The sequence below is a fragment of the Falco naumanni genome, chromosome 2, assembly GCF_017639655.2.
Source record: "Falco naumanni isolate bFalNau1 chromosome 2, bFalNau1.pat, whole genome shotgun sequence".
In the NCBI taxonomy this organism is placed as follows: domain Eukaryota; kingdom Metazoa; phylum Chordata; class Aves; order Falconiformes; family Falconidae; genus Falco; species Falco naumanni.
Window position 1 is genome coordinate 33,215,912 of NC_054055.1, and position 26,940 is coordinate 33,242,851.

Genomic DNA, 26,940 nt, shown 5'->3' on the forward strand with positions numbered 1-26,940 from the left:
GACAGAGAGGGCGCCCCCTGCCGGCGGGAGGAGCGCAGGCGGCTGCGGCGCCCCCGGGCAGAGCGAGCCCCGCGCCCGCACGCCTGCGGCCCTCCAGGGGACGCCGCCGAGCAGCCTGGAGAAAGGCCGGAGTCGGCAGCTGAGTCGTCCCCTGCGCTCCCCGGGGCCTTCTTTCCCGAGGCGGCGGAGCCCGCAGGACAGCCCTGCCGGTGGCACCTCCCTCCCCGGCCAGCCGGTCTGTCACACTCAGCCCTACCGGAACGCCCGTCTTAACGACCCAGGCGCCCCTTCGCTGCGGTGCTTTCGACCTCGGTTCATCGTAACGTGACAACTAGCGTCCGCTTGAAGGTAAGGGAAGCGCTGGGGCACCCGACGCCGCCGGAGCTGCCCCGGCCCCAGCGCCTGGCACAGCGGGGGCCGCTGTGTCCCCTACGGCCACCTGTGGCACTTGCCCGGCGCCGAAGCAGGGAGCCGCCCCCCGCCCCTGCGTGCGAGCTCCGGTGACCGCCCCCACGGCCAGGGCAGCACCGCTGGCGTGCAGAGGCCCGCCGAGGCAGGCCCAGGACCCTCCATTCCGGCCCCTCTCGTTACTGCCCTTCGTTGTCTGCAGCATCACCCGTTAACCAGAGCCGCCCTTTCCCTCATGCCTCCTCAGAACCCACTGCAGGATTCATTCTTTACTTTGGAAACACCCTTCATTATCTTTGGTTTGCTGTTAGTTTTTGTAAATTTTTACCTTTAAACTAAATCCTAAGGCATGTCTGAATTAAAGAGCTTGAAAACAGTGCAAGGTATTCACTGCAGCAGTCACCTTCAGCCCCCAACTCCCATTCACAGCTCTGCCCGTGGTGCTCAGCAGTCCACTTCAGCCCCTCCTGTACACCCACCCCCCTTCCAGCTTCCCCAGGGTACCCAGCCAGAGCACTCCCGCCTCCTTACTCCAGACTGGCAGATCCCTCCTCCCCTCAGCACTGCACCCACCAAACTTGTGCTACCACATGTGAACCCCAGAAATCCACTCAGGTTACACATTAATAAGCATATTTCACTGCTACACAAAACTAAGCTGATTGACCTGTTGCAGACCAAGCAGCTTCCCTAGGAGTGGGAAGTGGTCTTGCAGTTTAAAATATGCCAAAGAACACCACATGTTTTCACTGTATGTTATCCAGAGCCAGTAAGTTACAAGAACATAAGCTGTTAACTACAGCAACTTTAGACTGCCTTGGCTAAATAACCAACTTCATGCAGTTCAATGCTAGCAACAGCTTTCCCTTGTTAATCACCTTGAAAATGCACCCCTGCCCACTTGAAACTTCAAAACTCAAAGTCAGAGTCACTACATAATGCTTTTAAAACTTTTAATAAGCTTGAAAATGTAAAACATACACTTAGTTTACATAGCATATAAAAATATTTACAAATATTTCTATTAAAGCATAGAAACAGCTATATGGAAAACACTGCACATAAGGTACAATGTTTTTCTATGTATATGGGTATGCTTAGGAAAAGTGCCTTGTGCATTTCAAAATCCATTTGTGAATTCAAAATTAGTAATTTTAAGTGATTATAGTAATTCTGAAATCGCAACGAAATTTCTTTAAGCGGAATGTATGATTAACCAAAGATGTTTAAGCAATTAACACAATGCCACAAAAGTCTAAAGCTACACATCCTGCTTTGCTACCCTCTGTAAATGCAGGACCATCATGTGACCTGCATCTCACACATTTCCCTTCCTGGAATTCAATAGCAGCATTCAATAAGAACCTTGATGTAACTGCTTAGTTAATGGCCCTGAATCTCTGATGTACATTGAAGCCAAGAGGTAATACTTCAAGAAAGCTGTGGCTGACATACATGAAGTGTTTGATTGCATGTAACAGCAACTTGGGCCCTTTTGCTCTATGGAAGTGCTCAGCAGTTCAAGTTTCCTTGTTTAAAGAGACACCCAAACCTGGTTTAGTTTCAAAACAAGTAGACCTACCTTTGGAGGGATTTGGTTCTTTTCACAGAGGCACCTACATGACACAGCCTGAACCACTCAGTTTAAAACGTGCATCTCTCAGATGCTATGTAACAGCCAGTAAACCATTACAAGTAGCTCTTCCCAACAATGGAAGAAGCATGGAAAGTTGTTTCTCTGCAAGACAGGCAAATGAACATGGATTTGTTGGAACTTCATTCGTACTTGCAATTTACAGATGGGTATGTTGAAGAATGACTTATGCCAAAAATCAAGAATGATACGGGGGGGGACGGAACAGGTCAGTTTTGCATAGTTTGAAGAAAGCTGATGTCAACTGTAGCAACCGCACTTTCAAATGAAGCAGAGTTTTTCCCAGAAAGTTATGCAGGCATCTAAGGACTGAAAACATAGGAAAGCTCCAAAACCAGAATTTGTACTGCAGGCTTGCAGTTCAGCAAAGTACCTGCTGCAAAGATGTGTTAATTAGAAACTATAAACTATTATAGTCAAATTGTATACAGTTCTGAAAACAGGAAAAGCCCAGCTCATTGGTATCCTCCTTTATATTCCTTTACAGTAAGATCATTCTTTGCCTCTAGTAAGAACACTGTGCATTGGAGTATCAACAGCATAAAGTTGCATTACAGATCTTCATATTGAAGAAGACTTAAGAGAGTTGACAGAAGGTATTCCACCTGAATCACACGATCAAGCCATTGTTACAGAAGCCAGTTTGCCTCAAAAATCACTTCCAGGTTCTCATCCACAACAGTCTTGTAGTGCTCTTGGCCAGCATGTCAGACAGAGCAAATACCCAAGACAACTTACAGGTTAAACTGAAACAGTACATTAACATAATTCAGCATGTCAGAAGTCCAGTTTCTTCAGCTGTTCATATGTCAGAAAGAACTGGAATATGCAATTAAGGAAAACTATTTCCTGTTCAGAGTGCAAAATGGTCACTTTCCTACTAAATGACAGTTGCACCTGTGTGAAACTGTTCCACTCTTTGTTCCCTCCTATGCAATGCTGCTGGCTGGCCATTTTTGTTATGCAGTACTACACAGAACAATGAAGCTTGCTTTAAGGCTAGTGATGCCAATTACTTTCCCATCCCTATTCCTCAGGATCTGAAACACAGGACTGAGGCCGCAGAAAAAAAAAAAGCCCTACAAAAGCCCTTAGATTCTCTTTACTCACTTAGCTTTAGTGGGCTAAAGTAGGTTTGCTCATGGTAAAAAAAAACATTACTACCAACACAACTCCCAGGGCTCTGATCAGCTGGCTCTTGAAAGAAAAATTGTGTCAGAGTAAGATAAACAACAAGATTTCATGGCTAAGTGCCAGCAATTCCCCCAGTTCTGGCAGCAGCCCCCATTCTTAACTCATCTGGTCTGTTTATTTAATACTGGACTCCAAACCAATGAAATGGCCAGGTATGAAACTGGAGGAATAGAAAAATGTTTTGCAAGATCACTCTTAATATTCACTCTGTGTGAATCACAAATTCAATCTGACCAGCAGCAATTGACTAAGAAAAATTGTCAACTACACAATTTTCTATTCATATAAAAGCAAATATTTGCGCTGACATGACACTTTCCACACTGAGCATTCTGTGAAACTGTTAATACCTGCTATTGTATGGCTAGGTTAATAGTTTTGCACACCTTTGAAAAGGATACAATGATATTCCAAGGACCAAGTCTTAACCAGTTTGGCCAAAACCCTTTATACAGAGCAAAAAAGCCTTCATTCTTCCATGTCTGGAAAAAAGCAATAGCAAGAATGCATTTATGTAGTTCTGAGAAATCTAGACAGCATCTCAGTAACAAGACTCTATACCAGACAAGGTGATAGCTTAGTGCTGTAACCCTGATTTAAACCTTGTACAATGGGACAAAAACATTTCACTAGATAAAGCCAAGATTAGTAATGCCTGCAGCTTTACCTGGCAGAAAAAGCTGCAGTCTATGTCATTCAGTACCCAACCCAGATTCATTCAAATTGCATTCCTGGACTTTTCTTCCCCCTCTACCTCACCCCCCCACCCCCCCCAAAAAAAAAACCCCAACCAACCTTGCCTTGCAGAGTGCTGCATGTAAAGCTGCAGCTCACATTAGGCACCCCCTGAAATTTTTCAGCTTGCTTTATGGACTCCACAAAGTTACACTGGATAGCGTAACTTGGACTGTTATACATGACTGACTGTTCAGTCAACAGTTTGGATACCAATAGCTTCCTATCCACCCTTCTCCATGTAAAAGGCCACCATGCTCACACCTCATACTCAATTTAGGTATTTAAGAAACCAAGCAAAAATAATCACAATCAAGAGACTGACATTGCCTTTGGCTATACTAGGCCTTCCATTACACAATATGCAATAGAGAAAACCATCTGCCCCACAAGATGTTGTTCTTCAAGAACTGATCTACAAAATCATCATTTCCTATCAATATCCTAACATCATATAAAGTTGAGACAGTGCTGCTGAGAGACTTTGTCTCCTTATCCAAGCACCAAAAAGTATTAAGTGCCTGCAGTATATACTAACTTTCTTCCTGCCTGTCAAAATCGTACATACTTTTCACATCAAGTGCATTATTGGCAATATAGTCCTTTTGAGCATTATGGCAAAAAAGGAAATCTAAATTACTTGGGTTAATTTCTAGGGAAACTTAGAACAACTTCAAGTTCTACACCAAAATCATTGCTTGATGGCATCAGTTTCTACTTATGTCGATACATGAACTACTTACTTGTAACAAGCAATCCAGAGTACCCTTGTAGTTTGAGCGTCCCCCATGTTGTTGGCTTCCCTGATTCATCATGCGTGTTCTTACAACATCAATTGGGTTGGATGCAAGGGCTCCAGCTAACCCACAAGTAAAACTTGAGCTAACAAAAGAAAGGTTTAATGAAATTTGACCTACCACATTTAAAGATGCACAAGAATTCCCCCTCTCCAGAAAGCATGCAGTAATAACGAGTGCTTAATACAATTAAAAATTACATTAGCTAATAAATGTGAAAAATTCCTTTTCATTTACTATAAAGCATCATTTTGAAGGTTTGATATACAGCCCTTATATATATACTTGAACAGATGTTTGTGCCTCTCAGAACAGCAAATACTTGATTGGAACTTTCCTCTAACCTCTGTTTGCACAGCTGAAATATTCAGACCATTCACAAAAAATCCATATTCAAAAGAAAGCTAAATCCAAATCCTAAATAAAATTAGCTTCCATGCTATGTGCTACCATTTGAGATACTATTGCATTAAGAAGTACAAACACACCAGAAGTATATTTACATCTGGATTGATAACAGAAAAGAGGTTTATGCCCTATAATGAGAACTAACCAACGATAAGCTAGGTTAATGGTCAGTTATACAAGCTTACAGGAAGTGAGTATATACTGTATCTCCCATGAATCCAGACATAATTATGTGCTTCTTGGTAAGGTCATACACTGGCAGTTCCACTCCAACAACAACAGCAGCTCTCTGTGCTGTCAATGATACTCCCTGGCAAAAGAAAATATATAGTTGAAGTTTAAAGTTAACCTTTGTGCACCATGAGAAGCACCTAGCTTTTCTAGTACAAAGCAATACACTATGAATGTGTTAAGAACAGAGTTCAATTAAGGTACATCTAAGTATGTGTCTTAGATGTGCATACTTCAAAAATGCAAATTCAAATTAATAGACAAATAACTTTCCCACACTGAATGGCAGTTTCAGTTCCTTTGTGCAACTCCATCTGTGCTTAACACCTGAATTCTTACATTAACAGTCAGGCTAAGACCTCAACAACCAAGTGATACTGGCTCCCCTTGCCACTAACTGGAAAACCAAAGTAAGGAAGATTAACAGAAAAATGGAGGTGGAGAAACTTTGCAGAGGAAAGCACACTAATAGAAAAATATTTCTACTTTCCAGCTGTTTCAGAACAATTGTCCATTTTGGGTCTTCAATCATACAGTCACTGTTTAACTGGCATAAGAGACAACCTACAAGACTGAGTACAAGAATTCATGAGCTACAGTGGATGTTCATTACTACCGTTGCTTGTAAATATTAATTATATTTTTTCAAAAGAGCAGAGTGTATAGATTGAGACATGTCTTTGCAAAGGGTTGTTGAACTAGCCTTAAAGCCAGTCACCCTAATTTTAGTCTCCATTTATCTCTCCCCTTTTTTAAGAAGTAGCTAATCCTTGAACACAAGACTGGCAGTAACCCTCTGCCAAAATGCATCAAGACACCAGCAGTGAAGTAGTCATGACAAACTACACACATATTAGCTTCTCCATATTTTAGCAGAGAATACTGTATTAGTACCTGAAATTTAGTTGAGCAAGAAGGTGTATTTAAAGTGCAGGACACAGTTAAAAAAACTTGCCTTCCATAATCCTTTAGTGCCTTCCTTTTGGTAGATCTGTATGAAGTTGCCCATCATTCCTCCTTGAATCACACTACCTTGGGCTTGCATCCTGATCTGAGATTCATTTGAAGATAGAATATAAATACTTTTCAAACATACATAACAGTTCAATACAGTTTCATTAACATTTTAATTTACAATCTTTAGTAAAGTCAATTTGTCATTGACTACAAATTCATAGCCGACAGTATCATAACCATGATGCAGTCTTTTGCCTTAACTATCCAAATGCAGCTGCTAATTTTAAACAAGTACATGGTGTAGTTTTTAGATGCATTAAGTCACTTCTATTTCTGTATTTGTGCACTATTCCACTTAGACTGACCGACAGCTTCTGCAGGATGTCCTTTACAGTGTTCTCAGAGGAACACGTTAAAATGAAAGGTTAAAAAGATTAAGATTCCAGCTAGTAAGGATCATGATCTTTGACCTCGTGGATTTCTAAAAGTGTCCTTGGGAACCTGCCATGGTAACTACCAAATACAAGTTTGGTGACAAGCAAGTTAGTACACAGATATAATTTTGGGAAATAACTACTTGAAGTCACAACTGAAATACAAGCTTTGTTTGAAATGCCTCTACATAACCACACTAGCTGTATGAAGGACTAAGTTTTTAGTAGCTTTAGAAGAACAGGAAGTGTTGGCTTGAATTTTTCGTTAGAGGCAGCCACACAAGTCACATGCTACAGTTCTGTAAGTTAAATACCATCAACCCTTTCAAGCAACTGGAAAAGAGTTTAATGGCTATCATTAAGCTAACATTCTTAGAGAGCTGATCATTTCACTAATTCACTTTAAATGGCTGATGCTGGAACACTTGTTTCCATGGGACACTGGACTCCATAGCCTCTCTACAGGATTAAAGAATCCTACAGTACAAGTAGCAGTCACTGAAACTCTTGCCTCTGAATTCTCTTCACCTATTTTGAGCTCAAGAAACACCTAGTTAACAGTGTTACCAAGAACTATAGATTATATATGCAGTGTCACTTCCACACAAATGCTACAGCATGAAAGTTGATCTTACATTATTCTCCCCCTATCCTCCCCCCCCAAAAAGTTACACAAATCCAACTACCCCCTCAGCCATCAGTTTCCTGGTGCATACTTCAAAATAATTAGTATGGACCAGAAGGAGGTTCCAAGAATTTAGAGCATTACTGATTTTTAGAAGTTAAGAGATGAGAATAAATACAATTACAAAACAAATCCCATATTCATCAGAAGATTCTGCATTTCCTCAATGAGAGGACAAAAACTAAGGACAAATTCTATATAAACACATCATTACCTTCAAGACATCTGTAGGATTGGCAATAGATGATGAGATTACCCCCGAAAGAATGCCACATAGAACATTTATCACCAGGGTTTCATCTATTACATAAACAAAGAAAAAAAGAGTTTAGCTGAAGATTTACAAAGCTTAGGATGCATCAGGGCAGGATGATGCCACCCATCCTCTAACCAGAGAGAGTGCTGACTCACTTTGTTTCAGCAGACTTTTAACTGCTACAGCAAGATACCAAATGGAAAAAGCCAGCTTCAAGCAAAGCAGTCCTCAACTAAACTGGAAACTCACCTTCTGGACTTTCAACAAACATTCTTTTTAAGCTCTGGTAAGTGCCTATTTTTATAGTTCCGTATGAAGCTTGTCGTAGCATTGCAGGTGCAATCCTGTAAAAAAGTGATAATATTTATGTTCAAAATAGCAAAAGACTGGTCAGAAAATATTTTAGAGCAGGAGAGACTGAACACAAGCTATCTACCAGAGAAAGGTTTGTTCATTTAAATCAACAATTTAAACTCACTATAAACAAAACAAGGTTGGGAGGGTTGTTGGTGGTGTTTTTTTGTTTTGTTTTTTAAACAAAGCCTGCAATAACATGAATGAACTGTGGAAGGATTACTATTAAAACATGCCTCAACTCGTGCTGGTAAGCATGTCTGAAACAATTTGCAGATTACATCTTTCCCCCACCATCTTGCATTTTTAAAGAAAAAACACAGAATCATGGAATGGCTTGGTTTGGAAGGAACCTTAAAGACCATCTAGCTCCAACCCCCCTGCCATGGGCACAGACACCTTCAACAGTGCCCATTTATACATAAAGGTTAATTTATTTTTCTTCTGAGATGGAACAACCATAACAGCATTATACAGAGTAACTTTATGCTTAGCTTTTTTCCCCCCAAGTAGCTTTGGTTGTTTGAAGTTGTTCTCTTTAAACATGAAATGCTATTGCAGAGTACAAAGACTGAAGCAATCTAAGCTTGGGCTTTCAACTTCCAGACTGACACTAACCAAATACCTTGTAATTCTGAAACCGAAGAATTCACACACTATGGGCTTATACTTATCAACAGACTGTTCATAAACCATTACTGCAAGTCAATTTTACCCAGAGTACAAGGCTTTCAGTCCTTCTTCTCTGCATATTCTGACTAGTGCATGCACCATTCCACGGTAACGAATCTCTCTGTATTTGGCATCATTAACTTGACCTTGAACCTGGAGACGTGTTTTGGTCAGATCAATGGGGAAAGTCCCTTAAAGAAAAAAAAAATCAGAGAAAATGAATCAAGTACCTACCTAACCAAAGGCAACAAAGAACATTATGTAAGAAACAACAACCACTGTTATATCCCAGATCACAAAAATTCTCCCATGGGAAAAAAAAGCCTCTCTTACCAAGACTTTCTTTTAAAGAAGTGGTTTCTTTTATGTCACCTTGTTTCTTCTAAAAGCTTGTCAGAGGCCTTACCTACTTCCTCTGTTTACATTTTGCATTCACTATGTTTTCAGGCAACACTGTATTGCCTGGCCGTGAACAGCCACACTGAACAAGACTCTGAATCACAATCAAGTACAGAGTTTGCATGTGTATTCTACCAGCATTTTTGAAGATCACTTCATTGAAGGCAAAGAAAAATTCCACAGGACAAGCTATACAGATTCTAGCTTAGAATCTACAAAAGAAATAGCAGCAGTACCCATTTCTGTTACTGCTTTCCTGTGGCCTACTGCTATGTCAAACTCATGCTCTCCAAGCTCCCTTTAATAAAGTGTTTAGAAAGCATACTCCTCCACAGCATATCTTTAGAAAAGGGACCACTTCAACATTCAGTACTCATGTAAATATTAATAGGAGTCAGAATTAACAACATCTGTTCTAATAAGGTTCACCACACAAGCAAGGCTTTTATTATTGTTTGTCTTCCTCATAAAGCTTTTGGCATTACCAGCACCATTCAGTCAAGTCAAATAACAGTAGTTTCACAATCAAGTTCCAACAAGATTCATCAGAGAAGGCAGAAAAGGAAAACAAAATAGAAAACTTACACCTAATTATGCTTTTTAAAGTGGTTTTTTAGGTTTAATTTTGTATGTCAGGCTATGTTCTGCTACTGTGAAAATCCAAATTTCCTTTATTTTCATGTACATGCATTTCAGATAAGACTTTAAAAGGATGTTTATATTTTAGGTTTGTCTAAAATAGGCACTAAAGAATCAGATGCACTGTCTCACTACAGCAATTATTCTACGTTGCTCACTAACTGAAGTGTTCAAATCTAATCAGCTGCTCACATTCAAGAAAAAGAATTTAAATTGCAACATAGCTACTCAGAAAAGCCAAAAGAAAAATTTTACAAGAGCTCAACTTCTCTACTCTAGGAAAAGAAAAGTTGTGTATACTTATGACCACTGCCTAGGAACAGATCAAACACCATATAATATGAAGTTTGTATAAAAAGTTTCAAAAGGGATCAAATTTGACAGACTGAAGTGTTCTGACATTATAACAAAGTTCTGAGGAACCCCTCAGACAACATTAAAGAAAAAAACTCCTATGCTGCAGACCATCGTATACTACTGTTTAATTGATGGCATGGAATCAAGCTTGTTTTAAAAAGGACTATCAGAGTAAAAAAAATCATGCAAACCTTACCACATTCTGCAGTGATTGATGCTAAACCTCCATAGATAAAGGGCTTCCAGTTTAGCGCTGACATTGATTCTTCCTTCTGTGAAATAAGACAATTTAATGCTTCTATAATTATATCTGTTATATAAATACATATGCTAACATTTAATAAAACTTTGTGCCTTGCCCATTTAAGATGGATCTTCCAAACATACTAAGGGTAAAAACATTAATATACCTTCTATAATCAAAAGAAGGTCAGTAATACTGCAGAAAGGCATCTGGGTTCAAATCAGTGTCTCAGATTTATTTGGCCCACCACTATCCTCACCATGAAAGGCTGAAGCAGTTTGTCTCCCAGACATGATCTTAAGGAGCACTGCAGTGAATAATTGCCAAGGATTCTTACCAAGCTGAAATAGTTTGACTATGTCCTGCAATCAAATGGAACTTTAGAACAGTCATTACCAAATTTCTGTTCCTTCTTCCTCATATCAACATTAACATGACCTGAGCTGGTACACCTGGACAGAAGATAGAGGTGCATACCACATTTTGTTTCCATTAAGGCCTATTTCTGCTACCGGTGTTCACATTATTCCTGCTTGTGAACATTATATGAAAACAGTGTAATCTGGTACATAAGGCCTTTTACAGTAAAAAAGGCTGCTTTAGCTTAAAGTCAATTTAATTAATTTCACAAAGTGACCACAAATCATGATTAACTATGGCATATGCTCTGCGAGATACTAAAATATTCCAATCATCTTGCAAAAAAGATTAAAAACAGCAAAACCAGACTAGTCCTGCAGATACAATATTGCCTTTCCCAAAACCAAGCAGGTCTCTCCACTGCTTATTTTTTTCCCTTCCTCATAATATAAACGCCTCCCATTACCCATTTTCTAAATCTTCCTAAACATTGGGTTCTACAGTTATCTTTTGCCAATTTTGTGGCATAACTGTACTTGAAACAATTTCCCTTGGCACCTAGCTTCCCTGTTACTTTGTTTATTCACCTGTACTAGCCAGCTGGAAAATACTGCAAATACACCAGCTGCTTACTACCACCTTTTGTAAAATTTAACATTCCGGAGGAAGTGGCCAAAGAAGCGTCAATAATCCAGCATCCAAAGGAAATCAACAGACATTGCAGACAGTAAGCATGCCTGAATAGTTTAGTTACTGCAGCCCTAGTTTTCCTTTTGTCATCTTTACTTCATGATGAGTTAGTTACATGGGTCTTCAGTCTTCTGCCAATACAATAAAAAACCCACAGGAGCTCAAAGCACACCATTTCAAATACTCTACAACCAAGTGCACAGAAACCCATCTGACTCTTTAGGCCGCTGCGAAGAGCACCACTGATGTACAAACCCAAAGAAAAGGCAAGTAAGGGCACCTACCAACTGCCAAGAATGCAGAACAGAGGTCAGGAGCCACAGGCATAGACTATGCAAGCTTTTCAATACGAAAGCAGCAGAGCCACGTAGGTGCCAGACAGAGGTCACTTCCAGCTCCACATTCCTCATATTCCTGTCCAGCCGTGATTAGTGACAGATCATTTAATTAACAAGGACAAAGCCAAGCTCAGTTTCCCCTCTATCAGCCACACACATAAACTTTGCTTTTGAGAAACTCAAACTGAAAACAGTCAACTTTTTTCCACTCAACACATTAAAACAAATTTTCACCTATCACAAATATGATAAGACTGACAGAACTAGTATATATCTGGTTTTTTCCTGGTTTGTATTTCATTCTATCTAGGCAATGAAGGCTACGCAGTTTTTCTGCGCAATTCTGGAGCATTAACATAACAGAATTATGCAAGCACTGCAGAGCCAAAGTTTCCAAACTGCACACAGATTTACTAATATTAGCTGAAGTTTCAACGTATGTGTAGAATACCCTAATGCAGAAATTTTACAGCACTCCCTTCCTTTGACATAACCCAAGGTGAGAAAGCCTTCTACCTCTAAAAGGCTGACCAGTCTCCTCTCCTGCCATGTAGGCCAAAGTAGCCATACAAGTCTTTCCACTTACACTCTGCATCCCTCCTTCTAGCTTTCCATACTTATAGGAAGAAATTAAAGCAGAGCTTATCTTAAAAAAAAAATCAAAAAAAATGTATCAGCAAGCAATGTTGCCCTTTCACCTCAACTGTCTCATTTTCTGACTTCTTGGTTGGTTTCTTACTCAGAATTTCTTCTCTATACTAATAAAAACAGTAAGCATCTCCTTAGGAGAATTCTCTACCAGGTGAGTGAGTGGCAAACTACTTAAAAAGGGAGTCCAGCCCTCATTAGGGAGTAAACTGAGGGCTCCAGCTGTACTGGAAAGAAGTTGTCCTTGTCAAATATACATTGTTGTTCCATTACAACAGTAAGGTGGCAGAGGTGATACCACCCCTGAAGGACACTGCATTAAGTTAATACAGAGATTCATCCACACGCTCTCTGCAGAAGAAAGTCTAGTTTTATTGGCAGTGTGACTGGAATAAAATCAGAAGCCCAGGTTCCATAAAAGAATGCATCACTTAAATATTTAGATATTGCCCTGTTTGAGAACAGACTTTAAGTCACATATTGAAGTTTTTCAGCTAACTATCTATTGTTAGCATACCAATCACACAGTATACTCCAGATTACAGTAGTTTTAGCTATTTAAAATTGATTTAGCCCTTCAATGTTACAGAAGGCTTATGCTAAAGGAGTTACTAGTCTCAAAAAGTTACCACCTGTACTACAAGCACACATAGTTACCCAAGCAATACTTTCTCACTGCACAGACTGTACCACAGGCGCACAGCCCAGACTTTGTATTCAAGCAGTGAAGCATCATTAGGAAGAAAGAAAAGAAACCTGGGCTAAAGCTACACGTTCTCGCCAAACGCCAGCTGTCCCACAAGGAGGGGTGCGCCACTGGCGAGAGGGACACGGTAACGCCGGGTAAGGAACAAAGGGAGGCAGCAACGCCCGCACGGGCCAACTCGCTCCCTCCCACCGCCAACCACCCACACAAGCAGAACGGCTCCCTCCGGCCCCGCCGTGAGACGAGCGGCACCACGAAGGGAGAGCACCGGCGGGAAGGAAGCGGCGCGCCCTCGCTCGGGGGTGGAGGGCGCCGAGCAAAGCCAGCGACACCCTCTCACCCTCCGGGGACACCGCTCGGCAAAGCTCGCACAGAAACAGCTGGCGGGCCCCGCCGGCCAGGCGAGACCTCACCTTCGCGCCCACCCCCGGCCTGAGGAGCCAGCAATAGCTGCCGCCTCCCCACTCACCACCGAGGCCTCCCGCCTCCGCCCGTGCCAGTCACCACCCGCCGCTGCCCCGCCGGTTATAAAGCCCGGCCCGTTCCCCCGCTCCGAGGGCGGGCTCGCCTGAGGGGCCGGGCCGGCTGATTTAAAGGGCCCCGGTGTAGGTTTGATAACTGGGGGCTGATATAGCATAACATAACGAGCTGGTTTGTAACAAACTGGGGGGGCGGACAGAAGAAAAGGAAGTGAACTGAGCTGCCTTGTTTTTCCAGTCAGGAGCCTGCCTTTGACGCTGGCCTTGGTGGACTTGTGGCTAGCAGGGCAGTATTTTCCAGTAGTAGTGCTACCCCATGAGACTGGAACAGGTACATGAGGTGTTTCAGTGCCCCTCAGTTAATGAACAGGTCACTCACCCCTCAGGGTTTTTCCACTTTGTTAACTGTAATGACAGGGGTTTGCCCCTCGGTTTGCAGCTGTGCGGCCTGTGCTCCCTGGCAACACCACAGCACCCTGGGGTCAAGCTTCCTCGAAGCGCTACAGCAGGCCTGGGTTACTGCTCAGTGGGGGAACAGGAAAGGGCAGCGTGGTTTTAAATAGCTACTTTGCTCTTTAAAATACCCCGTTGAAAATTTTGGATAAAACACTTCCACAGGTGATTTTTTTTCTTTTGAGCTTTGTGCAATTCCATGTGTTTCTTTGCATTATCAATGCTGAAATTACGCCCTCAGGATGTAAGCTTTGCATCGCTTTGTGAATGTGTATCTGATCCTCTTCCAGAAGGGTCACTGTGAGCTGTGTATGGGATATCAGCTGTGGCCACCATGACACTGCCTGGCTAGAGGAGGAACGCAGGGGCTATCCAAAAGGGCTGGTCCCAGCTGCTGTACTGGTGGTGGTGACCAGTCCACAAAGACTGGACAAGACCCAGAACTACTCTATTCTCTTGGCTCAGAGTGCAGGAATCACTGTGAAATAGTTGAAACTAGCTCTTTCTCTGCCCCTAAAGGCAGCCTGTTTTGGCACCTCAGTGCTTTCCCTTTCTGACTGAAGAGCTGCCAGACCTGCTTGTAGGATCTACCCCTGTGGTGCAACTCCAGTGCTGCTGTCACTCTGCTGCCTTGTGGCATGTGGGTGGTCATACCTTACCCTTGAAAGGTCAAAACACCCTGTGGTATTGCTCCCCTCGCTAATCTCAGGGCAAAGTTGGCAGCTGAGAAACTTTTATTTAAGCTTAATGGCTGGTGGAGAAAGGGAATGATGCCTGTTCAGCTTTTGCTAAGAAGCTGGCTGTAGCCGTACATGAATGTCTCAAACAAAAGGGATTTAAAGCTTGGGTCCCAGTGTGCTGAAAATGCTTCATACAAAGAAAATAGTTCTCTACAACCATCCAAGTCCATCACAGACCTCCCAGAAATTTTAGACTTTGATTGCTACAGCATGGGCAGCCCACAGAGCCCATGCTCCAATTGGAGTGTTGCAAAGTTGTCTGTGCATATGGGCCTCTCCAAAGGCAGGTGCAAACTCACACCTCAGAATTGATACTCACGTTCAGACCCCATCCTGAAACTCCTAGTAACTGTCTGGTACTTTCCAAGCTTTATATCTACAATCGAGACAATCTTATTTGAGGTAAACTTTGAACAGATCCTTTCTTTTTGCAGAGATCATTTGAACTGGCTCTAATGCAGAGTGATTTTGCAGGACAGCCACTTCTGTTTTCCAGCTTCCCAAATTTCTGTCCCCTTTTAAGGAGGACTTTAGTTCCAGTTTGACCTGAAGTTGTTCCTGGAGTTTGGCCAGTTCCTTCAGCAGGCAGCTGGTTTTCATTATCTCTGATGCAAACCGGTTCCTGCTTGCTCATTACAGCTTGCACCTGATAATGTTTCTAAAGTACCTGTTAGTACTCAACCACATACTTCTGAATACAGGGGAATTCAGGCTAACTTCTCTTACTTTTAGTGACTTCTGGATGGATCTTCTGAATAACCTCTTTTCTTGTATTCTCAAGCCAATTCATACTATGAGATAATAAGGCTTTTATCAACAGTCAACGGACTATGCTTGGCAAGCTGCCTTGAGCCTGACATCAGTGCCATATCAGCAGTTGACTTTAGTGCTCAGCATCTTTTCACATGTCTCTGAACCATCCATGTGCTACTGGTGTGCTACTGGTTACACAGTCTTTCAACAGTTTTGTCCAAAAGCCAGTTCTTTCCTGCTGGGCTGTGAAGGACTAAGGTTTAACTAATTAGTTCCCTGACCTTACTGCTCTGGAGTTTCCTCACACATATTTTTTATGATTCTTTTTTAAACAAAAGCAGGCCACCCTCAAACAATTGTACCAGGGAGCCCTGCTTTTTGTGCATTGATGGTTGTTTCACTGTTTTCACTGCTACTTACAATGGAAAATCGTTTCTTTTCTGGTCTCTGCAGTGGTGGAGGCAGTTTTGTATAGTGTCCTACTGCTTAAATGAATGGCTAGTGAAGTGACCCAGATGGTTATGGGCATTATTCAAACTGCCTTGTCATTTTGTCACTAGTTGTAACCACTGGAGAGTTTCCTTTGTCCCTTGGAAACTTCCATAATTATTAGTCGCATACTTCATTTTCATTGTTCATGTCCCTTTGACTGCATGATGAAAGCAAGTCTGGCACATAGGAGTCAACTACTCCCTGCCCTGGCACAGCCTTCTCGTCTTCAGGGTTTGGACTTTCTGTCTGAGAAGGAGTTAATCTGATGCTCAGTCATACAGCAGATGACTTCATTGGAAAAAATAAACACTCATCACTGTTATTGGTGTGTAAAAATATAATAGTCCTTCCATTGTGTTTGCCAGGGGCGAAGCCTCAGCTGGAGCACCACGTCCAGCTCCATGGTGTGCATTTCAGGAGCGCTGTAGAGAGGAGCTACGAGACAAAGGCTAGGGATACAGAAGATGAGCTGCAAGGAAAGATTGAAAGAAGTAGATTTGTTTATTTAAAAAAAGGTTAAGGATAACATAGTCTTCAAGACTAAAAGGTGGCCATACAAAGGAAAGGAATTATCTGTTCTCCACTACTTGTAATAGACATTAGAACAGACTTTCTAGTGGTATGAACAGTGCTAGATGAGACTGACTGGGGATATTTCTTGCTCCAGCTTCTAGTGTATGTCATATAGGCACACAACAACAACACGTCTTGCAGTTTCTAACTTAATAACAGACTCTGATGTGCAGAGCTCAAGAAGAAAGGAAAATGAAAGCAGGAATAACAGCAAATGTTATTTTGTGGCCTTGTTGTTAGTAATTTTTTATAATCTGAAGTGGACTCCGGCACTGGCAAGAGCTAAAGGTCTTTATCGTATGCTAGTTTTGGGATAAAAAAGGACAGTGTTATTTGGGTTTAACCTGTAAAGGTGAAGGAACAGAGGACAGTTCCGGGCTTTGAGGGGGTGAAGGAACTGAGAATAGTTCCGAGCTTTGAGTGGACCAGAAATTCACACAACATGAGTTCCCAGCAAGGCAATTCTAGTAAGTGTAAACCTGCAATCCAGACAAAATTTTCTGAAAGTGTTGCAATCTTCCAGCAGGTCCTGGAAAATTGATTTCATTTCATTTCTGAGACTCCCGACAAAGATAATAACTCCTATGTATGTCATGGTGTTGGATTTGATGTTGTTTGAATAAGCAAATGAAAAGCTGTTAAAGATTCTCAGGTAGGAAGGTGCTACAGAAGGCTTTTCACTGCTATACAGTATTTTCCAATCTCAACAGGTGATCTGGGAAGCAGATTGTTGTTCTCTGACTGCTTGCCAAATAAAGATCAGTCATAATTGCTTCACAGAGGCTTTTGGCCAACATGGCACAGCAGCTAAACAAGCAGCAGCTGGAAGAAACTATGCCAATTTGGGTGCTAGTAGAAGCAACACAAAGAAAAGCAAACATGTTTGTATGCTGTACTAAAAACCAGGCAGCACGTGGTATAAGATATGGCCTAACCTTTTCCAAAAGAGGAGATGATTCAATGTTGAACGGACAGAGAGGTTGGTGTAACACCAAAGAGCACGGTACATACAGTATGTTTTCTACCACACAGTATGTTTTCTACCACTTTAAGTACACCCCTTACTTGGCAGTACTCTATACCCAAGGAGGAGGAAGCATGTGCTGAGGGCAGTACGTATTTGTACTTGCCTATCCTGTGAAAGAAGAGTTGCAGTTGAAGTAGGTCTGCGGTAACAGAAATATGACTTACACAAGATAACAGACAGTGAGATGTGGTAGCAGGTGACTCCAAAGCCATGCCCTTAACAGTACAGGATTTAAGTCGATCAAAACACAGGACTGCCTATGTGGGGAAAATTTCAAAATTTCAGTGCTGTTACTTTTTAAAGGAGCCTGACTATTCTCTTTCCTGATTCCCAAGTTTTGATCATTTGTCCATATTGTCTATAGAATACTTTGTGTTAAATCATTACTGAAATAATCCAGCTTTTCTTCTGTTTACCACGGTCTGGCTTTGGGTAACCCAGCTTTTCCTATCACCATTTGAATACCATTTCCTTCTTTTTAAATTGAAAAATGTACTTTACAAAATTTTGTAAAATGAAGCATTTAAGTACCATCACAATTTTTTTGAAATCAGAAGGTTTTGAAGAGACAGGATGCTTTCTGAAGCACTTTCTTGCTTTGCAGGCCTGCTGATTCACAGCATGACAACACCAGCGTCCCAGAACTAACACTGTGTTTGGCCAAGATGAGCTGATTATTGTCAACCTTGAGCAAGACAGGTTATCCTGCACAGCACAGGGGAACAGCTGTAGGATTTTGTCCTTATGGTAGTCATCTGTCGCAAAAAACACACCTTGGACAAGTCACTCAGGAACTTTAGTGTGCACTGGGATTCCTTGCCGATGCTGCAAAGCAGCAGCCACAAGTAGGAGCTCACATTTCCACTGGCTTATGGTTTCAAAGCCCGACAGAGTGGGAAAGCGGTGGTCTTCCAGGGGCTGAACAGGCACAGACTGCGGTGATAGACACCCTGGGCTTCTGGGAAAATGTGACAGCTGACATGTTCAATCACCTCCCTCCATTTTCCATAGTCATCCTTCCCTATGCAGGCTTCAGCAGATGCCAGCTTTTGGACTCACTCATACCTTGGGTGGCAGCACCAGTGAGCGCAGTGATGTGCCTCACAGCTGCAACAAGGGTATTCTACAACATGGCAGCACTGATGTAGCAGCTCATTGCCAACACGATTCCCTTACCTTCCCACATCCCCCTCCCATTCCCAGACACAGCTGTGGCCCTTTGCTTACACTGGTGATAGCTCTCATCTGACTTGCGAGCAGGTTCAACTCACTACATTTATGGAACGCACACATACAAAACCCAGGCTTTTATCAGCTGATGAAACTGAACTGGCTTCACACTGGCACCAGCACCAATGTAACAGTAGCAGCAGGAGTGCATGGCTTGCAATGGGTTCAGCCTTTTCGGAAGCATCGAATATTAGAATGACTCAACATCTCACAGGATTTAGCCACAAGTACCTGGCACAGCAAAAAGGTTTTTTAGGGGTTGCAGTATGCATACTGCCTTTAACAACACATCCTAATACCCCTGGCCTCCTGTCTGGCTTGCAGTATGAGCATGATGTGGTGTTAACCACCAGACTTCACATAGTGCACTAACAACTTCTTTGGACCTTCTTCAAGGTCGGAGAGCAGAGACTGCAAACAAGGCAGAACCACCCTGCAGCTTGCAGGCTGCCAGATGGACCATGTATAAAACCTCATCTAAGGACTTCGGGTGGACTTCCAGAGTAAGCTAAAAATGCAGAGCCTAATTCATGCAGGAGATGGGTTGGCCTTGTTTCAGCTCTAAGGCCATGGGGAATCCAGTCCTGTAGAATCAAAGAACCAGTCTAAAAATTTCATTGCTTTTCATTTTAAATGAGAAGACAGGGAGAAGAGAGACAAAAAAGCAATTAAGAGTGACATAGATGAACAAGAGAAGAGAGTGCAAATGGGGGCTGAGACAAGAGACGTGAGGAAAACAGGCATGTATAAATTGTACAGAAGCTTTTACTGGTGCTAGACTGTATGAAATGACAAGCTTTTTTTTTTTTTGTAAGTGAAAAGAATAAGTGATTTTTTGAAAACAGATGGTCTGCCAGTTCTGTAATAGCTGACATGAGGATTAAGGTATTTAGGTAGCTTGTTCCAGAGGAAAGTGCTACTGATGAAAGCTACTTCTGACAACTTCAGCAGTCTGAGAGCCAAAATGTTCCAAGGAAAGTGGCTGAAGGTTGAGTTGAATTTCCTGGAGGAGGTCTTAAGGGACCTTAGAATGCCACAGCACTATGCAGTCACACCTTAGGAGAGTCCAGCATGGCCATTCTTCAGGCTGCTTGGAGACCAGGACTTAGGAAAGATTATATAATTCCCCCTGGATGGAGTTAAACTTTAGGGGTTTGTAATATCTATAAATTTTATGGGAAACTAGCCCAGCTCTTGTAGTTCTGACACAACCTGGATTTCGTACGGTTCCAAAACACATACATCCACTGTTCTTACTATTTTTATATCTTAAACTACAGTCCCTACCTGAAAGGCTTCTATAATGGATGTAAACACATTTAGATGAAAATGTGGTCATTTTAGAGGCTACAGAACTTTTTTTCAAATGCTTCTCAGTAATATGCAGATGGTAGCAGTTTTTCTGATGTTGATTGTCACTGCAGACTCTGTTGTAACACTGATTTTGGAGATTATAAATAGGGTGCTCTGTGTTTCTAAAACTTTGGAGTACAGCAGCAGTTCCAGAAGCAGGGGGACCCCAGAAGATGGCTTTTGATCAATAGGTGTACAGCGTCTGAAAGGAATGGGAGAGGTGCAGAGAGTGAGCAATGAAGTGTAAAATATAGATGATCTTACTCCCTCCGTGCTATGTGGCACATCGTAGAGGCATTTAAATGGTGTGGTTAAAGATTAGGTGGGGAAAAATCACAGCCGTGTGCAGACTCCTGCAGCTCCATCTGGTTTATTTGAACAGAGCTCATTCAATTAGCTCAGCAAGTCTCTAATCAGCAAAAAAGGTCTTAGTTTAACAGACTGCATCACCACTGCAGAAGGATATAGCTCCCAAACCAAGCTGCCATCTTATCTGACCATGTTAACACATAGCTGTGCCAGTATTTTCGATATAAATGTTAACACACCTAAATTCAAGGGTGTCAAGTATCAGATTAGTTGTGTCTGAAAAGCTCTCTAAACTTAGCTGGTTTCTGGATACCTGCCCAGAAATGGTTCTAAGAATTTACTTAAGCCAGTGTAGCCTCTGCAGCAGCCGGGTGCTGTGCTGTGACTCTCTACCTGTGATACCAGACAGAGCTGCAGCAGCAGCCATACCTTCAAAACTTCCTTTATGTGTTGCAGGAAGACAGCATTAGGAACAGACTACTTGGCACACTGGCACAAGTGCAGCACTTCTTGTAGCAGGACGAATCAGAATAGGGAATCTTACAATCAAAGCTGTTCTGCCTGTGCCACAGATATTTTTTTTTTCTGTTTTGCATTAGAAACAGTGAGAGTGTTTTTGCATTTTCATAAACAACATTCTTGGTCAAAGTCAGTTTACCCAGAAAGCTCAGCTGAAGAGCTTTTTTTCTTCTTAATTCTTCTAAATCCACTGCAAAATACACCCTGGAAAACAATTGTTCAGACAGGCCACAACATTCTTCCTCCCATCCAGTGCTCTATCTCCCAACAGTTTCAGCAACCCTGGAGTGCATTTGCCAGGTTTGGAGGTATTTGCTGTTTGCTGACTAGCAGCAATCGTATCGGGCCCTAAAGCTTCTCACTGACATTGATGTCTTTCTGCTTTACTTCCCCTATTTTATTTGCTTCAAGTGCACTGAAACAAATGGCAATGTAAATGTTAATGAATGATAGGCTCATTAAATGGATCTAGGTTTGCCTCCAAGTTTTAGCTGATCTCTCTTAGCCTTGTGAGGAATGTACTGAGAAATTGCTTGGAAAGCCAGGGCTTTGATTTCAGAGGGCAGTAGTAAGAGGCCGATTATTATGTTGTAAAACTCTCAGGGCATAAGTTTTCGAGGCAAAAATGGGACAAAAAGTCTTGAATGAAACCAAGAGCAAAATACGTCCCCCAGATTTTTGCCAGGATGCTAACAACTGCTGATCCTAAGCCGAAGGTCTAACCTCACATCTTCAAATATTAGGCTATACATGGTAATGTTAAAATACTTCATGTGCACTAGTGCTTGGTGCTTCCAGAAAAGGTACAGCTGAATTTATAGAGCAGATGATCCTCTTTAGTGTACATTAAACCTAAAGACATACCATGACACTGACATTAAGTATTGCACTGTAAATGCAAGAGATGTATGTTCAAACATTGCTCTGAGCTCATATAGGCTTTGCTTTGTTGATTCTAGTTGGCTGTGGCCATTGAGGTGAGGAATCAAAGGTGGTAAGGCATAATAATAGTCACTTTAAATTTTTGATGACAGAGACTGGCTGGTTTTATTCATACTACTACATTGATCCATCTTGGCTCTGGTATGTCTCAATTTTAAAACCTTCTCTCAAGTATAGACTGAAATGTTTGTCATCACTGAACACCACATACCCAGATATAGATACTCTCCACCCCACTCCCAACCTTGCTTCCTACTTGAACAGGTGCTTGCAAACATGAACTTTAAAAAGTGCAGTCAAAAGGGCAGTCAGGAGCTGTGTGGGACAGGTAAAAATATGTAATAAATTTCCTCTCCCAGAACTGCACCTCGGCTTTTGCTGCCTGTGTTTTGAGCCCAGATCTGAATGTCTGAACTTTTCCCCGAGTAGCGCATGATGGAGTAAGTTTGTGCCAGGTTCCAAAACCAGCTCCCAGAGACCTCTCCTGACCACAGACAGGAGCCAGGGCAAGCAGCATGACCTTACCGTGGGGTCACTCTGTGCTTCTGTATTACCAAGTAAGTCTTTTGCTTTCTGCTTTACACTTCTGTAATTGCATTAATGGATTCATGCCTGAGTTACTGCAAGCAATACAAAGAGAAAAAAATACAGTGCTTATAAAATGAATGTGTGATCACAAGAAAACTGGGAGGAGTAGTGCAAAACATATTTGTAGAGAATGCATAAGATCCTGTAGCAAATGCATCATGACTTGGTAGTATAGTGCTGTATTTTATATCAACTGTAATCATAAATGTTTGTTAACATAAACCTTGTCTATGGATTACAAACTTACTATGCCTTAATACATTCAAGACATTCAACATGTTAATTAATAACAACAGTGGCAATAATGATGATCCATCAGCTAAAACATGCCAACTACATTCATACACAGTAATAATTCAGATCATCCTTTTTCTTAGTTTAAGCATGCTTAAATGCATTTCCTTGAACAGCAAGCATTGGAAAACAAATGAGAAATCATAGAAGAATTATACCTAAAATTTTGCAAATCTTCATTGTTTGGCTTCCTTTCCTTTTACTATACACTATTAACATAAGAATTTGTGTTTGAACCAAGTCAGAATAAAGCCATGGTGTCACTTGCCAGAGCATGGAAAATAAAACACTGCATTGTAAATCACAGCTCCTGTCTTGCAAACTGCATGATTTAAAAATGTAACAACTACAGTCATCTTAATATTACTACTGTATCACACACCAGGCAAAACCTGAACACCTATGTTCAACAGTCTTTACCTCTCAGATTTCTACTGGACATTTGCATTCAAAGGCTAACATTATCTGATCGTCAGTACATTCTTCATAAGTTGTATATGCAAGTCCATTTGTGCAGTAGATGCAGTCTGTAGCTTTCGTATTTTTCACATTTAAAAATATTTATTAGCTAGCAGTTGTTAACATTATATGCATGTCAATATAATTTTTAATTCTTTGAGATAGATATATGGATAATAACAGTATTGTTGAAATATCGGGGGATAGCACAAGTCTGTCTTTCTTCCCTTTGTGCCTCCTGGTAAATCCGTAGCTGTTCTTAGTTACAGTTTTTAGGCTAGTAGGTCCTTCATATTAACAGTATGAAAGGGCAAATAAAGGACTTCAAAATTCTGAATATAATTGAAATTGCACTGATAGTGAAAAGATGCTGGAACAGTGCCTGCAGCTCTTCATGTCTCTGCAATTGGGCTTGAGCAATGGGGTGCAATTCTTATATGTTTGTAATACTCAGCCTTCTTCCTTGAGGCTTTAAAAGGTTCTCATCCCATATATTGCATTTTTGAGCTGTTAGTAGTGAGTCTTTGGATACTTGTGTGTGGTCAGAGTTTCTGCCCACAGCTACATGTTATGAATAAAGGGACTGAAACCAAAAAATGGAAGCCCAAATTGAGTGCCAAGAGCAAGAACTGAGCACCACAGGAAACATCTACCTTCCTCTGAGAATCAGAAGAAAATTACTTTGATTCCTAAATACAGATTTTCAGGCTTAGCCCTGAACACCCTAGAAAGCGATACTGTTCAGCAGGGCTACAACATGGGACATTCCAGCTGTTAGTCCAAAATCCAGCCCTTTTTCATGCTTCTCTTTCAGGGTTAACATTGTGTAACTTGGGGAAGCCACATGCCAAATGCCACATTGTCAAAACAGACGCTGTAGCTCTCTGAAGACCAAACTCCTGCATCAGCAACACTGAAATGTTTTATCATGGCAAGATCTTGGGTTCTTACTGTCCTTCTTGAATATCCATTGCCTCCATAGTTTTGTTTCCTTATCTATGGAAACACGTAATAATTCATCACAACTGCATTAAATCAAAAGAGAAGCTATGAATGAATAAAAACATTTAGTCAATATATCTACCAGTCGTCATGGCTGTTTTCAGGAATGGACAATATAATCAGAAATCAAGGAAATTATAAAGAAGAATTTTCATGGCCCTTCATTTTCAGTGCATCACAACAATCAGAAGATTCAGCCTTTGTGTTTGCACTTTCCATGTGAAATCCTAAAAAAAAAAAAAAAAAAAAAAAGAATTGCAAGTAAAAATCACTGCCCTGAGCCTCTGTCTACCTAGGTGAAACTCCAAGTAGCAGGGACACATTGCACTACAAGGGGGCACATCGTTCCTCTGGCAAGGCTGACCCTCAGGGAAGCAGCTTGCTTGTAAATCAGGACTACATGGAGAAACTGAAATGGTGCCTTTTGTGTTCAGCCGCAGCAGAACTGTTCAATGAACTAATGGAGAATTCGCTTCTTTTCTGTCTGTATTTCTTATATGAAGCGTGCATGCGCGGGCTTTGGATAAAAGCCAAGTCTTTAAATAGCACTGGCCACCAGCAGAAATCCAAAGGAGTGGATAATAAACTCAGATTAATAGAAAGAAAAACTGTCCCCATTTCTGTGGCATTGCTCTTAAGTGCCTGGCTGGGGCTCACTGCCTTTGCCTTGCCACAGAGCAGTTTGAAAGAAGAGGCCAATTTCTATCCTGCTACTTAGGGGCCGACTGCAGCTCTGGGCAGCACCAGCACAACGTACCCTGCGTGCTCTCACCGTGTGTCTGCAACAGCCACTGTAACCAAAACCAGCTCCTCAGCTTGTCTCTCAGATGTTTAGCACAAAACTGTTCGTGAATGATGAGGAAATGCACCAAAAAGACAAGCAGAATAATTTACATACATTTGATGTACAGCACAGTGCATCTGTTGCGTGGTTTCCATATTCATGCTGTTCTCAGTGGAGAATCATTTGCTTTGTGCTAGAAGAGCATACGCCCCCGAGCCTCCTTCTTTGCTTCACATTCACTTGCTCCTGTATATATTAATTATTTCAATGGGATTTCTTCCTGGTTTCCTGTCCCTGTAGAGTAATAATGATTTGTTCTATCAACCCTCACAGTAGGTGGATAAACATTACTAGCCTCATTTCGTGCATGGAGAATCTGAGACAGGAGGGTTATGCACTGACTGCCGTTGCAGACAAGAGAGGCTGTAAGGACCAGTTTTGGCACATAGGAATTTCTTTGTTGCCTCCCAGGTGCATACTGTGCTCCCACCCACACTGTTGAGCTTTTCAAAACCGAAGGACAGCATAACCTTTTAGGAAAAAAAAAACAACAAAAACACCACAAAAGCAAACCTAACAGGCATTGTGCACATTGTGGCTACAGCGGATTTCAATTACAACAGCAAAAAAGTATGCTCAACTTTGGATGTGCCTATGTGTCTTTTCTACCTCTTGACACACTGGGCTTGCTTGCACACATGTAAATTTTTGTAGGATGAGGTGTGCAGGTATTTCAGGATGTCCCAGGTGGGAAATTTGCTGTTATTTAATGCCTGGTGAGCCATAGGTAGAGGGATACAGGATGAGACCACATTGCAGAACTACTCAAAATAAGATAGACGGAGGGGGCCTGTGTCTGCCCAGAAGACTGCGCAGGGTGGATGTTATCTCTTGGCACAGCTGAAACAAAGCAGACTGACCTCGCAGCACCTCCGTAATCCTTTGCTTACCCAGGGATACCCAACACCGCCTCGGCTGCGCATTTGGGCACAGTCATTAAACATTAAGGAAGCTAAACCACCTGACACGTGTGAGGGGTTTACTTGCTCTTTCAAATGTCAAAACCAAGTCAGGACTATGAGACAGCAAAATTAGACCAGGAGAAATCCTCAGGGCAGCAGCTAATGCAATCAGCATAGCTGGGACCTAGTGAGGCAAAGCGGGTTTCAGTCCTCCCTCACCTCAGCATGGCCCCACAGCTCGCCAAGGGTTATTTCAGGTCAGAGAAACAGCCAGAGATGATTTCCTAGCCTCCTCGAGACCCAGTTGCTCCCTCTTCCTGCCTAGAAATGTCCCTCCCTGAGGCTGCACTTGACTGATCAATTAATAAAGGGGATTCAAGGATACAGGAGATCTCTTCCAAACCCTTTTTCCCACAAAACCTACAAATCTATGCAGAGGAAGGTAATATTTAAGCGTTAAATTGCCCAACCTCCCACAGTCCTTGGCTGAAGGGCTTCTTCCTGAGCCAGAAATGCTTAATAGCCCTTCCTGTGTTTTTTCCGTGACTCTAATTGCTTTTGCAATAATCTAAATTTTTGGCATCCACAGCATCCTCGAGCACTAAGTTCCACAACAGAACTATAAAAAGGATGTTAAAAGGACCCTTCTTTTGCTTCTTCTAAACCTGGGCACCTCATCGTCTTCTTGATGTGTCCATACTTCTATATGCTGAGAGGCAGCAAATAATTAACCTTTTTTTAACTTTCTCAGTTAATTTCAAAGACTGCTGTCATACCAAACACCCCAGACATCTCTTTTTAAAGCTGGTGTGTCC

At 41.8% G+C, this 26,940-nt stretch overlaps 1 protein-coding gene and 1 long non-coding RNA gene across 5 annotated transcripts; one reads left to right on the forward strand and one right to left on the reverse strand.

Moving 5' to 3' along the window:
* Positions 1 to 17: 17 nt before the first annotated feature.
* LOC121083474 lies at positions 18 to 24,849 on the forward strand. 3 transcript variants are annotated; one of them, XR_005826383.1, is made up of 3 exons: positions 18 to 348; positions 7,925 to 8,045; positions 22,396 to 22,672. It is a non-coding gene; the product is annotated as an uncharacterized LOC121083474 (long non-coding RNA). The 3 variants fall into 3 exon arrangements; XR_005826382.1 differs by lacking the exon at positions 22,396 to 22,672 and adding an exon at positions 9,233 to 9,764 and having other exon boundaries at positions 21 to 348; XR_005826381.1 differs by lacking the exon at positions 22,396 to 22,672 and adding an exon at positions 24,192 to 24,849 and having other exon boundaries at positions 22 to 348.
* SLC25A30 (solute carrier family 25 member 30) lies at positions 1,357 to 13,811 on the reverse strand. Of its 2 annotated transcripts, none has more exons than XM_040583941.1 (10): positions 13,636 to 13,811; positions 10,377 to 10,452; positions 8,829 to 8,976; positions 8,009 to 8,103; positions 7,718 to 7,803; positions 6,383 to 6,478; positions 5,382 to 5,506; positions 4,735 to 4,873; positions 3,658 to 3,738; positions 1,357 to 2,881 (listed from the first exon to the last, which is right to left on the reverse strand). In XM_040583941.1, exons 1-10 carry the CDS (start codon positions 13,801 to 13,803, stop codon positions 2,840 to 2,842), a joined length of 1,056 nt encoding a protein of 351 aa, XP_040439875.1. In that variant the 5' UTR covers positions 13,804 to 13,811; the 3' UTR covers positions 1,357 to 2,839. The 2 variants fall into 2 exon arrangements, with proteins under 2 accessions (XP_040439875.1, XP_040439876.1); XM_040583942.1 differs by lacking the exon at positions 13,636 to 13,811 and adding an exon at positions 13,580 to 13,600.
* Positions 24,850 to 26,940: the final 2,091 nt, after the last annotated feature.

Coding starts and splice junctions, on each gene's coding strand:
- SLC25A30 (XM_040583941.1), bottom strand. CDS start 13,803: ATGCTATATCAGCCCCCAGTTATCAAACCTACACCGGGGCCCTTTAAA. Junction 7,804..8,008: donor GTTTGTTGAAAGTCCAGAAG/GTGAGTTTCCAG, acceptor TTTATGTAATAG/ATGAAACCCTGGTGATAAAT. Junction 4,874..5,381: donor ACAGTATATACTCACTTCCT/GTAAGCTTGTAT, acceptor TTCTTTTGTTAG/CTCAAGTTTTACTTGTGGGT.